The sequence below is a fragment of the Schistocerca cancellata genome, unplaced genomic scaffold, assembly GCF_023864275.1.
Source record: "Schistocerca cancellata isolate TAMUIC-IGC-003103 unplaced genomic scaffold, iqSchCanc2.1 HiC_scaffold_799, whole genome shotgun sequence".
NCBI lineage: Eukaryota > Metazoa > Arthropoda > Insecta > Orthoptera > Acrididae > Schistocerca > Schistocerca cancellata.
This window is the reverse complement of record NW_026046810.1, coordinates 1,407,304-1,419,908: the sequence shown is the minus strand read 5'-3', so window position 1 is coordinate 1,419,908 and position 12,605 is coordinate 1,407,304. Positions and strand designations below refer to the sequence as shown.

Genomic DNA, 12,605 nt, shown 5'->3' with positions numbered 1-12,605 from the left:
TCGAGTTGTCCAGATCGTTACTCAAACCAGTCGCAAATACTCGTCGCCCGGTGACAGGGCGCACTGCCATCCACAAACATTCCGTCGTCGTTCGGCAATTCGAGGTCCTCGGCTCGCTCCAGGTGCCCCCAGAGTGGCCGACCTCAACTGATTCCCAGCCAGTGTTGGGTTCAGCTCGACCACAGGGCCCAGTCCATTCCGTACAGACGCAGCCCTCGCCACTGCCGAGCCACCACCGGCCTGCACAGCGCCTCGTCGACATCTCGCCTCCGGGGCTTCGCGGGGTCCGCCTCGCTGCCGAACCCCACCGCCAGCCCTCACCACCTGAACTCTGGACCCGCCTGACCGGCCCACAGTTCTCCAGGCGCCTAGTCTCCAGCCACGGACCCCAGTGAGGCGATGCAGGCGATGTCGCACTGATCGCAAAGGCACTCGCGTCAGAAATCTGCTGTCGTAACGCATTAGCGCCAAATTCCGCAGCACAGCCCCAACACATACGTTCGCCGTAATGTCCCACGTAGATTTCTGCGGTTATTTCATACAGTGCTGCTTGTCTGTCAGCACTGACGACTCTTCGCAAACGCCGCTGCACTCGGTCGTAAATTGAACGCAGTCGGGCACTGTGTTCTCTGTCTGTGCTGACAGACAATACCTGAAATTTGCTATTGTTGTCGTACTCACATCACTGTGGATGTCGTAATATTGGAATGCATAACGATTTGCAAAATGGAATGTCCCATGCCTCCAGCTCAAGGATGTTGATGAAATGTAGATACATCAATATCTTCTCCAAAAAATATTTATGTATATCGGCCATACATTTTCTGTCGCTATATCAATACGTCGATATCAAAACGGCAATATCGACTGCGATACTTTTATTTTATATTATATTTCTTCACAATTTTCGATAAATATTTGAAGCTGTCTTTTTTTCAAATTGCAGTGGCACATGATTCTTACCATCAAGTGTGTAATAATCTTACTACTTTCTGAGCTTTAATCACGTCCAATCTTGCCCTTTGAGTGTGTGAGTCAAGTATTTGTGGCAGAGAAGAAAAACACCGATTGCAATGGGGCGCTGGAGGGGAGGAGAGGGTTGAATGGAATGACATGATTTACGATGTGAACAAACAAAACACCAATTTCCTTATAAAATAATTTTCAACGCAACTAGTGTGCTATTTTTGCACATCAAAATTCTTGAAAAACAGTTGCTGAAAATGAAGAACAAAAATGTAAATGACAAGCCGTGGGCGGAGACGTGTGAGGCGAAATGCTGACGTAATCGGCGGGCAGCGCTGCCAACGGAAAAAGCAGGCTTTAACTTGGCCGCAGAATTTCGACGCTGCAGCTGGTAGGTCCCTGGCCTTTATAGAAATGAAAGAACAGGGAAGCCAGCATGAAGTGTTCCGGACAAACCCGATGTGTGACTAAAGCGGACCATGGACCCATCACATGCCTTTCGTTGTGCCACCTGCGTGCAGTTACCATTTTTAGCAAAGTGTTTATCGGTGTGCCTGAACGTCCAACGTTTTACTTTGAACTCTCGCTGTAAAGGGGATAGGCAGGCTGCTAGCTCAGGGTGTATACGACCCGGGACCACCGGGAGATCCGCGAAAAACCCGGAAATTTTTTGATCTGTGAGGAAACGGGGAAAAACCCGGGAATTGTTTAGAATTGCACGAAATTTTCATTGTTTTAGTTTTGAGTTAAATTTTTGTGATTTTGGATGGTAAGAACTAATCTTCTAACACAGGATAAAACTGTATCCCGCTACTGCAGAATAATACTGCAGCAACAAAACATGAACGACAGAAAAGAAACGAAAATAAAACTTTACTTGCGAAGGAAATGCGCCACATACAACAACAAAACACAGTGCTCATACAAGCGTCTGCCAACAGCAAAGTATGTCGAAGGCTGTAGGAAGACTATGCAGTGATCGATTACAACAAATTGCCTCGACGTGACAACTGTTTGAATTGGATTCGTCTGAACAGTTGCGGGCTGCCTCTCGCGCATGCGCAGTTGAGCGGCGTGTGAGCAGTCCCTCCTCCCTGTTGTGGTCACAGAAGTGTGGCTGGGAGCCGCCATCTGACGTCGCCGCCCTTGGGAAGTGCGGTGGATCCGGGGCTGGTGCACAGGGCGGCCCGAGCTGTGGTGGGCGGGTGGGTCGCCTCCACGTGGCCTGTGTATACGTCCAGCGGTTTCACTGTTTCCTCTTCGTTTATTGCTCTCGGGTTAAATTAAAACAAAACGGATTTTTGTGACCGGGAGCTGTCAAATGAATTAAAATACGTTCGCATAATTAAGGAAGGCTAAAATATGTTGTCAGTTTCAGATTTTATTTCCACCTTTGACAGTCAACCATTAATCGCCTTGCAGAAGAATGAAGTTATTTTTCGCTAAAGGGAAGTGGCTTCTATTAATCTTTCGCGCTGAGGCAGTCAATTTATTTGAAACAAAGTGTTTAATTTCACACTATTGCCTAGTTTCAACTGTTCGGTGCGCATCGAGTGCACTTATGGTATTATACCATAATAAAGAAGCAAACATGATGTAATGCAGTGCTGGTGCTGCAAGGAAATTTACATCGGAATCTCGACTTAGGAATGTGCACTTTAAGCCGAATTGTGCATTTTAGTGTGGTGCACGGAATCCGGATGCTCTTGAAGTAATCCTGTGATGTCTTGTTGAGACATGATGTAAGATCTTTCAGAGTTTCACACGTACGAACATGAGGGCCTCCTGCGTCATCGTAGCTGCGCAAGCGCGGTGACTCCTTCCAACTGGCGCTCTCTGTCAACTGCTGAAACGAACCTCATATTTCTAACAGGTCGCGGGAAAATACTGAGAATGGTGGTTTCAAAAACGTACAGCGTAAAGTTCCTTTTACGCAAGATGAACTATGTGCGAGAACGTACGATGAATTTATGAAATCACAGAGCGTTGGCTCTCATTTAAAAATGAACTCTTCGGTGACGGGCCATTTAGAGGAAATTCGAGCCGAGAAGATGAGACATTTAGGTCGTTACTAAAAGTTTTACAATCACTTTAGCGTGATGTGTCTTAAAGTGTAAAACGCGCACAGATGATCAATATTACATGTGCAGTCTTAGCTTCTCTTGCAGCTTATTAAACTTTGAGACCAATATTGTATGTGAACGATGTGTATATTGATTTAAACCATGAGCTTTTATTATTTCTGTCTTGGCGCTACTTAAGAGTGATGTTGCTGTTGGCTGACTACATCGCGTGTCGCGTGCTGTGATCACCTGGCGAGATCACGTGACTTGAGCTATGGCTGGCTTACAGAAGCTCACCGCAACCTCGATTTCAATGGATAGGAAAGTAACGTGCGGTGTTTGGTGGAATTCGAATTTATACCTCCATAATAGGAACATATGGACGACATCAGAGGTCTTGCAAAACGTTTTTTTTTTTTTCCCCGCTTAGTTTCGTTTTCTAATGTGGCGGGAAATTGTACGTTGGTATAACAGTAAGAGAATTGTTGAGTTCTACAGTGGGGAGGAAGAGTATAGTGTCGCTTAACACAGAGAAAGTGTATTTTGATCCGGGAGAAAGTGTACTTTTAAGTGGGGAATCCGGGAAAATTTCGGGTAGTTTTTTTCCTTGTCGACGTACAGACCCTGTTACCAGAATGACATTTTCACTCTGCAGCGGAGTGTGCGTTTATATGAAACTTCCTGGCAGATTAAAACCGTGTGCCCGACCGAGACTCGAACTCGGGACCTTTGCCTTTCGCGGGCAAGTGCTCTACCAGGTGCAAAGGTCCCGAGTTTGAGTCTCGGTCGGGCACACGGTTTTAATCTGCCAGGAAGTTTCACACCCTGTTAGCTTGTTGATGTACAGAACATGTAATAATAAGTCGATACTTCTACAACTCTAAAGCCAGCAGTGTATTTACAATGTGCAGCCGATATTTTTGTACGCAGGAGTGTCCCGATATTTTGTCCGCCGATACACACTTTTTTCAAGATGTCCAGAGTCGGTATCGACATTTTAGTAAATATCAATCTATTGGATGCTCCACATTATTAAAAATATCCTGATGATGTAGCGCCGACTGCCGTTCCGCAGCCGAAGTGTGTCAGTTGCGGCGGTGCGGCCATCGGAGAAGGCGGCGGCAGCCCTTGCAGGCGAGCCAGCCGAGTACAGGGGGCAGCCCGGCCGACGCTCGGCCCTCCCTGCAGCTCGCGTGCGCCACGCCGCAGCCGCCTGCGTGTGCAGACACGGCTGTCGGCTCAGTCTAACACTCGACCTGGTCTCTGCTCGAAGGCACGCGGTTGCTTCCTGACGGTGAAACACCTGATCTCAGGTCGAAATTAGAAACTACTCGCAATTGTACGTAGACGGAATACACTTTATTCAAATACTTTGAGCACATACTGAAATGTGTCGGACAGTCGCTGGCAGGCGGTAGGGGGCGTCGCTCGCGGGGGCCGCCTGCAGACGGCGCAGCCTGCCCTGGCCGCCCTCTGCCCTGGACGCGGTACAGTGTGTCCGTCAAGTCGTGCGCCCTCTCCGCTCCACAGTGCTGTCCCGGCGACCCAGTCTGGCCACACAGCCTGGCGGCGCTCACTCCCAGCTCAGCGACTGCCCTGTCCAGAAAAACACGGCATTGCGGAGTAAATTGCACCAACACGGGAACAAGAATCTAATGTCAGCGTTCCCGTATCTGTTAGAAATATAAAAGCGAATATCTCTTCATCTGAATGCGTGTTCGTCTGCAATTTCATCCACAATTGGCGCATACATTCCGTCCGATACGGTTTTTAAACTAAACACAGTGCAGGTGTACTGGAGAATTTGAGCCTTTCCTTCGATGGGGTGCTCTGACACGCGACAACTCTTGCGACACGAGTAGTGCTCAAAAGTAACGGGGAACTCGGCATTTTGCGTTTTTTATAACTGAGATTCCCAAGACTTTTTTATCGTTGTGTAGGTAAACATGTCTGAAATTTATGTCTCCACCAGGGAAATGGGATATTCACTCTGTGGTCACATCTTGGAAAGGTTATTGGTGTGTTAGTAGAATCGGCGATTATTTGTTTAATGTAAAACCGGATTATCGCGTTTGTATTAAATTTGGCTATGCGAACGGAGTCAAATTCATCAACTTTTTAGAGACACTAGATTTTGCTTTGTCGAATCTACTATTAGTACGGGAAGTGCTTACGACTGGTGTAAATATTTCTTCGATTTCAACAGTTCGGTGCAGCACAAATTCCTGTCACAAGGTGAAACGGTCAGCAAGCAGTAAAACCTACAAGCTCAACGCCAGCGGCATGACGCGATCCGAAAAAAAAACCTCCAGATTTGTGGCGGAACAGTTGATGATTTCTGCACTGCAATAACACATCTGCTTAGAATTCGTTGCGTGCTCGTGACTGTTGGCTACAAACCATACTGTGGTGACGCCCTTGGCTGCACCATCACCCGATGTGAAATTTTGTTCCTAAAAATTACGACGAACCGTAAAGGGCTGTCTCTTTCATACACAGATGAGATTTGAAATGCACCGCTGAGAGAACTACAGGGTATCACAACAAAACTTGCAGAATTGTTTGACACAGCGGAAGAAACACTGGAATAAATGTATTCAAATGTAGTGGAAAATATTTTGATGAAGACAACGTTGATATAGAGTAATACATAAACCCAGCAATGGATGCAGTATCCACCGCTCTCGCTTTCACTAATATTGTCCGTGTTGCGACCTACGTTTTGTTAACAGACGAGGAAGTTGTATTTCTGTACTTGCAGATCTGATTAGTTACCGATGTTTTCTTCGCCAGTGTCGGAAGGGATTGCTGTAAAGACAACGCAGCATTAGAGGTGTGTTTCTCTGAAGGTCAACGATCGGCTACCAACAGGATGCTGAGGTCACAGGAGGTGATTCCTCGGAGTGAATTAGGAGAAAAAGTTAAAACAGCTGGCAATGAGATGCAGTGCACCAATTTTTAACGGGAAATGGCTTCACATTTGAATTATGGGATACTGGTATGTATGTGTCTGTGATACGCAGGTTGATCTGTGTCCTAGAGGGAAGATTTCTAGATTTGTAACTCGTGGCTGGGCGGAAGTGTATTGAGGGCTGCTCGCAGTGTGGCGTTTCTGACTGTTTCTTTCATTCGGTGTGTGTGTGTGTGTGTGTGTGTGTGTGTGTGTCTGTGTAGTGGAGTGAGAGAGTGTCGATGTTTTGTGCAGGAGCCTCTCTCAACAGGAGAGAGGGAGGAGGCTGATAGAGGCTGCCAAGCAGGGCGCGGTGGAGCAGCTGCGCGAGTTGCTGGCGGCGGGGGCGGACGTGGGGGCGAGGGCGAGGAGGGAGGGGTTGTTGGGGAGCAGCTGGACCGCCCTGCACGAGGCAGCAGGCAGGGGTCACGTGGCGGCGGCCAGCTGCCTCGTCGGCGCCGGCGCGGAGGTCGACGCCAGGAGCAGCTGGGGGCAGCAGACGCCCCTGCACTGGGCTGCAGAGGAGGGCCACGCTGGTGTGGTGCGGCTGCTGGTCGGCGCCTCTGCTGACCCCAACGCCAGGGATCGGTGGGGGCGGACGCCGCTGCACATGGCGGCAGAGGGGGGCGAGGCAGAGGCGGCGGCTGAGCTCCTCCTGGCGGGGGCGGACACGGGGGCCCGGGATGAGGATGGCAGGACCCCCCTGGACCTCGCCAGGCAGAACGGAAAGCAGGAGCTGGTGGATATGCTGACACAACGCTGACATACGGCACTCAGGAAGCACAATCAGTTACATCATATGCGTTGGTCTTTCAAATAAAGAGTACAAAACATCAATCCTTTCTTCATTTATTTGTACATATCATTTTGTGGTGCATATGACAACTGCAACGACGAGAGATACCTGTAAACTAATGCGAGGAAACCTTTCCTTTGACGATTCAGTCTGTAAAATACTTCACAGTCAGTTTTTTGCAAAAGCTGAGTAACAACTGAAAAACACTCCACTATTACTAAGCACCACTTGTCTCTCCCAAGATTGTCTCCCTCACGGGTGCAACACACGCAAGCAACTTACAAGAACACAGCCGACATCTATCACGACCGCCTGCATTTCAAAACGTCAGCACTCAATCTCTTTGAAGACACGAATGGCGCAATATTATTGGTTGTCTACCACATCATGCAGCTGCATTAACGTTCCTTGTTCGAACCAGCCCACTACATTACCCCATTACTGCAAACTGTATGCTGCTAGCGTGTGTGGTGCTATGATACATCAGCCTGTACTCCACCATACTCACATTACTGGCACACAAGTCGGTCAGTCAGAATGTGTCTTCAGTTGCTTTCTCACGCCGAGTATTCTTATCTATCTCCAGTACGCAAATAGTTGCCGCCTTTAATTGCAGCGTCACATTGGCAGCAAGAGTTACACCACATACTGGACAACACTGCACACGGAACATCAGGCAGATTCGTAGAGGTCACGCTATTACGAATAGTAAAATACATAAAATTCTCTACTTTGGCCCACGAATCGAGCAAGTGCTTCCAACTATTGGTGAGATTCTAATGAGCGACTTGCCGTTACGTTAATTCAAATGTAGATGTGACTGCCGATGTTAATTATACAGTTTGCCATACTGTCGGCATCTGTATATGTGCGTGTCGTTATTTCCTAACTTTCGTCACCTGAGTCTACGACGTTTAATAAAAATGACGGAACGAGCAGCGGGGATGTCGAAAACGAAACGCACTACGATAACTAAGTTTCAAAAGACGTTTCCTGTGACAACAGTGCTACACTGAAGCGAATACCTGGTGGTTACAGAGAGGGAAGAGATACATGTCCAGTGTGCACAGAAGAGGTTCTTATATAAAGTGTCAAGCGATGTGAAAGACTCATAAAATGTTGACGTCGAAAGTGAAGTGGGTGGATTGAGCGTGGGAGGTTCCTTTCCCTGTCGACAGCAAAACCTTATTTTTCCACATTTTAGGTTTCAATGTGACGCTGCAGCTAAGGGAACAGTGCAGAATACAGCAGCGGCGGCGGTGAGCGAGAAGGCGTTCCCGGCGCATGCGCCGGCAGCGGATTCGCCACTCGGCGTGACGGTGAGTGGCTGGGGTGAGGCTCGCGAGCCAGCCGTGGGGCCGCGAGAGAGACTCGCGCCCGCCAGCCTCCAGCACTCGGCTGCGAGGCGGACCTGCAGCTTCCCCTCAGCCAGCGTCGGCCGCCAGGGCCCACCTGTGGCGCAGCAGGCGGACAGGTGTGGAACCGCCACACCCACACATTCACACCACGTTACGATCGGAAACAGAAAACACACTAAATTTTCTGAATCTCGCCATTCGAAAGAGAAACACCACACATGGCTTCACAATAGTCGGGAAACCGACAGCCACGAAGCATCGCCGTTCACAAACTGCCGAATCACCCGGTGGCGCACGGGCTTCAGATTCGGACTGCACAGATTGAACGGAACATCCGTAAGCAAACACCATTACACAAGGCAGCTACACACAATAAAACATACACCAGAGGAAAATAGTGGCAAGTCCCATATGATCCAGAAATTAAACCAACAAATTAGTAGAGAGAAAAGAAACAGGCCCACACACACAGACAGAGACAGAGAGAGAGACCGATAGTGTAAACAAAATTCAAATTCGTCGCCAAATACTCGCGAGAAAAGTTGAACGCTAACGGCTTTAGTAAACACAACGTGTGTTATGTGTGTGCAGTGCCCTCAGAACGCAAAAGAATGATGTCGCAAAAAAATTGAGCAATAACATGTATACGCTAAATGTTTTTACGCCAAAATTACGTCGCTGAATAATCAAGAGGTGTGCAGTGCAGGACACCATACAGATAGTCCTGCAAAACTGTGTAATGTAAAAATCACGGTAAGAAGAAAAAAAACTTTCTTTAGGCCTGTCTTTGTTAGATCAATTAAAACATAAAATATGTTCACTTTCTACAGCTTACAATAATCAGATGTCCACTGGGTATGGCACAGAGGTGCCTAAACATGTTTACGTAACAAGAGAAATTACTCTTTCTGCATAAAAGGGCAACCTGTTTTCAATAATGTATGTATATATTCGCCATTTACTGTAAGAGTTATTTTCACAACTGCAATGTCGCCTTTGGGCTCTGAACAAGATTTCATCTCGGCACATGTCAGACTTTAAACTCCTCCGACACACACACACACACACAGGTCCCGATTTTTGTAACTTCATGTGGTGAACCGTTTCACCTATTTAAATGCTAACTGTTTTACTGCATTTTTTAAAAAATGTACTGTGATGGCGTCTTGTAATTTACTTCAAATGGGTTAACTACTCTCACCACCAAATTAGACACACAGATCGCCTGCTTGCATCTAAACAGCTGTCCGTTCTGCTGCAAGAACTGCCCAAGTGGCCATACCAGCGAGAGACGTACGGAGGACAAGCAGGAAATAGTCAACTGTAGCAGTCTCGGGTGGGAAGTTACGGTGTGTTTATTGCTTTCTTCGGAGTCGTGGCTACATTCAGAAACATGTACGGAGATTTGGTACCAAATGGGGGTCTTGCCCATAAAAAAGCGCTCGGAAGAAAAGTAAGGAGTAAATATTTGTACAAAGATAGGGTGTTGAAAAATTACAGGCTGTATACGACCCAGGACAACCGGAAATCTGGGAAGAACCTGGGAATTTTTTCATTGTTTTAGTTTTCAGATAAATTTTTGTAATTTTAGCTGGTAGGAACTGATTCTGTGGCAAAGAATGCTACTGTATCCCGCTACTGGAGAGTAATGGAGCAATGAAACAAACGAGAGGAAAAAATAAATCTTTAGTTGCAGAGGAAATGCGCCATTTACAACAAGAAAATACAGCTAAAAATATGTCAAAGGCCTTAGGGCGAAGACGACGTGATACTACGTAAAAATAAACTCCTTTCTGTGGTCGTGACGTCACAGCTGCTTACGTCAGGTTCATCTGGGCAGTCGCCAGCGGGCTGTTGCGCATGCGCAGTTGACTCGCCTGCGAGCAGTACCTTCCCCCGCCCCCCGCTGCTCGGACTGCTCCGGCCGTTAGATGTATCGCGCGCCCTGGCAGCCGCATTTGCGCATGCGCAGAGGTATCTGAGTTGTTTTTGTAGAGAAAGGGGGAGGGGGGTAGTGTCCACGTGACCCGTGTTTGTGTTCAGTGATTTCGCTGCTTCCTCTTCATATACAGCTCCCACGTCAAATGAACAGACAACGTATTTCTATGGCCAGGAGCTATCAAGCGTATTAAAATACATTCACATACTTATTGCCGGCAAAAATATATTATTAGTTTCAGTTTTCTGGATTCTGTTTTATTTCAAAGTTTTAAGCAGTCAAGCATTAATCACTTTAAAGAACTGTGAAGTTATTGTTGTCAGTTTGCTAAAGAAATTTGGCGTTACTATTCTCGCTGAGGCAGTCAATTTATTTGAAACGAAGTGTTTCATTCCACAGCTGTTCGTTGAATGTAAAGGCACGTTTTCATGTTCTGCCACGTATGGCATTATGTCATAATGAAGAAAAAAGATGAGATGCTACAGTACTGCTACTCAAAGAAAACTTACGTCCCAAAAACCACACCGAAAAGCTTAAGGTCAGGTGGGACCTACTTAATTGCGAATCTGGACAGTGTGCACTTCAGACCGAAGTATTCACGTTAGTATAGTTTACGAAATTCCGATGCACTCGGGAGTATCCTCTGACGTCCTGTTTCTTTTGTGGCGTAATGTAACACCTCTTTGTGCTTTATACACACAAACATGCGGCCTTCCTCCGTCACTGCAGCTGCGCACGCGCAGTAATGCCTGTTTCCTGGCGCTCTCTGGCTACTGCTGAGCCGAAGATGTTTGTGACAGTCTCGGGATAGTTTTGCGAATGGTGGTTTGAAAAGTGTTACTTTCAAAGTAAATATGCTTCTACGCTGGGTGAATTACGTTACGTGTGAGGAAGTGGGATGAATTCCTTAAATCACAGAGCGTTTGACTCTCGTTTAAAACTGAACACTTTCAGGACCAACCACGTAGAAGAATTTCGAACCCTGAAGACCAGACATTTAAGTCAGTATTTTAAATTTACTGGCAAATTTGTGCGACGTACCTTAAAGTATAACACACGCAATAAACGTCGATATTGTATGTGAAAGCTTGGCTTTTCTTGTTGCTACACTACATATTTTAATGTAAACCCCTAACTTTTCCTATTTGTGTGTTGGCGCTACGTTGGTGATTGCTATTGGCTTACCACATAACGTGTCCTACGCTCTGAATGTATGTCTGCTGTCATCGGCTGGCCAAGTCAAGTGCCATGTCATCGCAATCTCGATTTCAAAGCTCCGGAAACTAGGGTGCCGTGTTTGGTGCAATTCGAATTTATAGTTTCGTAATACGAAAATATGCAGCGTAGGCCTATATGTTGCTGCAAATGAAAGGTCGTTCAAAAACTTCTCTCCCCGTTCCATTTTTTCCAGGAAGTTCCACGCCAGTGTATAAACCGTAAACCATTCAAAGGATTGATAAGTTTTACAGTTCTGAGGGAAAATTTACTGGAAACCTACCGTCACTTAGCACGGAAAAAGTGTATTTTCACCTGGGGAAAAGCATATTTTTACACCCTGAATTACCAGTAAAAGAATCAACCAAAAAACAGGTGAGAATCCTGGAGGCCAAAGAAAATGCGTAACCTTTAAGAAGCAGCAAATACACTTTCCCACAACGTAAGTAAGACATGGGGTAAACATTATTCTCTGTATCAGGAACCTGACTTGGGCACGCTCTGCACCCAAAATCTCGGGTAAATTACTCTAAAAGCTGACTGATATTGTCGTGTTGGTTCCTCTAGCGATGGTAACGACAGGAATTACCGAGAATAACTACCATTCATTTCATTTACCACTATTACTCATGTCCAACAGGTGTATTTACCGATTTCCGCTACTTGCAGAAGACTCCAAAGCTTGGAAGGCTTCGCCGTAAAACACGTAACGTGGTAATTGATGTACTCGATGTCCCCGGTCTGCGACTCGTATTTGTTACATTAGAGGGTGCTGTGGCGTGGCTGGGAGATGCGATATCTTTCATTTCGATAACTGTGCTCAGATGCCGGCAGACGAACCCGTTAAATACTTCGGAGCAGGCTGCGAATAACGTAAGCAATAAACATAGGTGACTGGACGATTGGTCGGAAAACAGACTGCGCGCTCCTAAACAGAAAGGTGGCAGCTGAAGGGCGTGTTGCACGATGCCTCGGAAGTAGCGACAAGCGCGTGGTAGCATTCTTTCTGAGAGTGTGGCTCATTTCCAGTGTAAGGGGGGCCGTGCAGATCCTGATCCGGTCATTCGAAATCTACATCTACATGATTACTCTGCAATTCACACTTAGGTGACTGGCGGAGGGTTGATCGAACCACCTTTAAGCTACTCTTCTACCGTTCCACTCTCGAACAGTTGTGGGAGAAACAAACACTTACATCTCCCTGTGTGAGCTCTGACTTGTCCTAATTCATCATGAAGATCATTTCTACCGGTGTACGTGGGCGCCAAAAAAATATTATCGTACTCTGAGGAGAAAGCTGGCGATTGAAATTGCATGG

The 12,605-nt window shown here is 46.8% G+C and overlaps 1 protein-coding gene across 1 annotated transcript; it reads left to right on the top strand.

Moving 5' to 3' along the window:
- Window positions 1-6,016: 6,016 nt before the first annotated feature.
- On the top strand, window positions 6,017-6,742 carry LOC126143447 (ankyrin repeat domain-containing protein 65-like). Its single transcript, XM_049915375.1, has 2 exons — window positions 6,017-6,027; window positions 6,235-6,742. The coding sequence occupies exons 1-2, from the start codon at window positions 6,017-6,019 to the stop codon at window positions 6,740-6,742; spliced, it is 519 nt and encodes a 172-aa protein (XP_049771332.1).
- The last annotated feature ends 5,863 nt before the right edge of the window (window positions 6,743-12,605 follow it).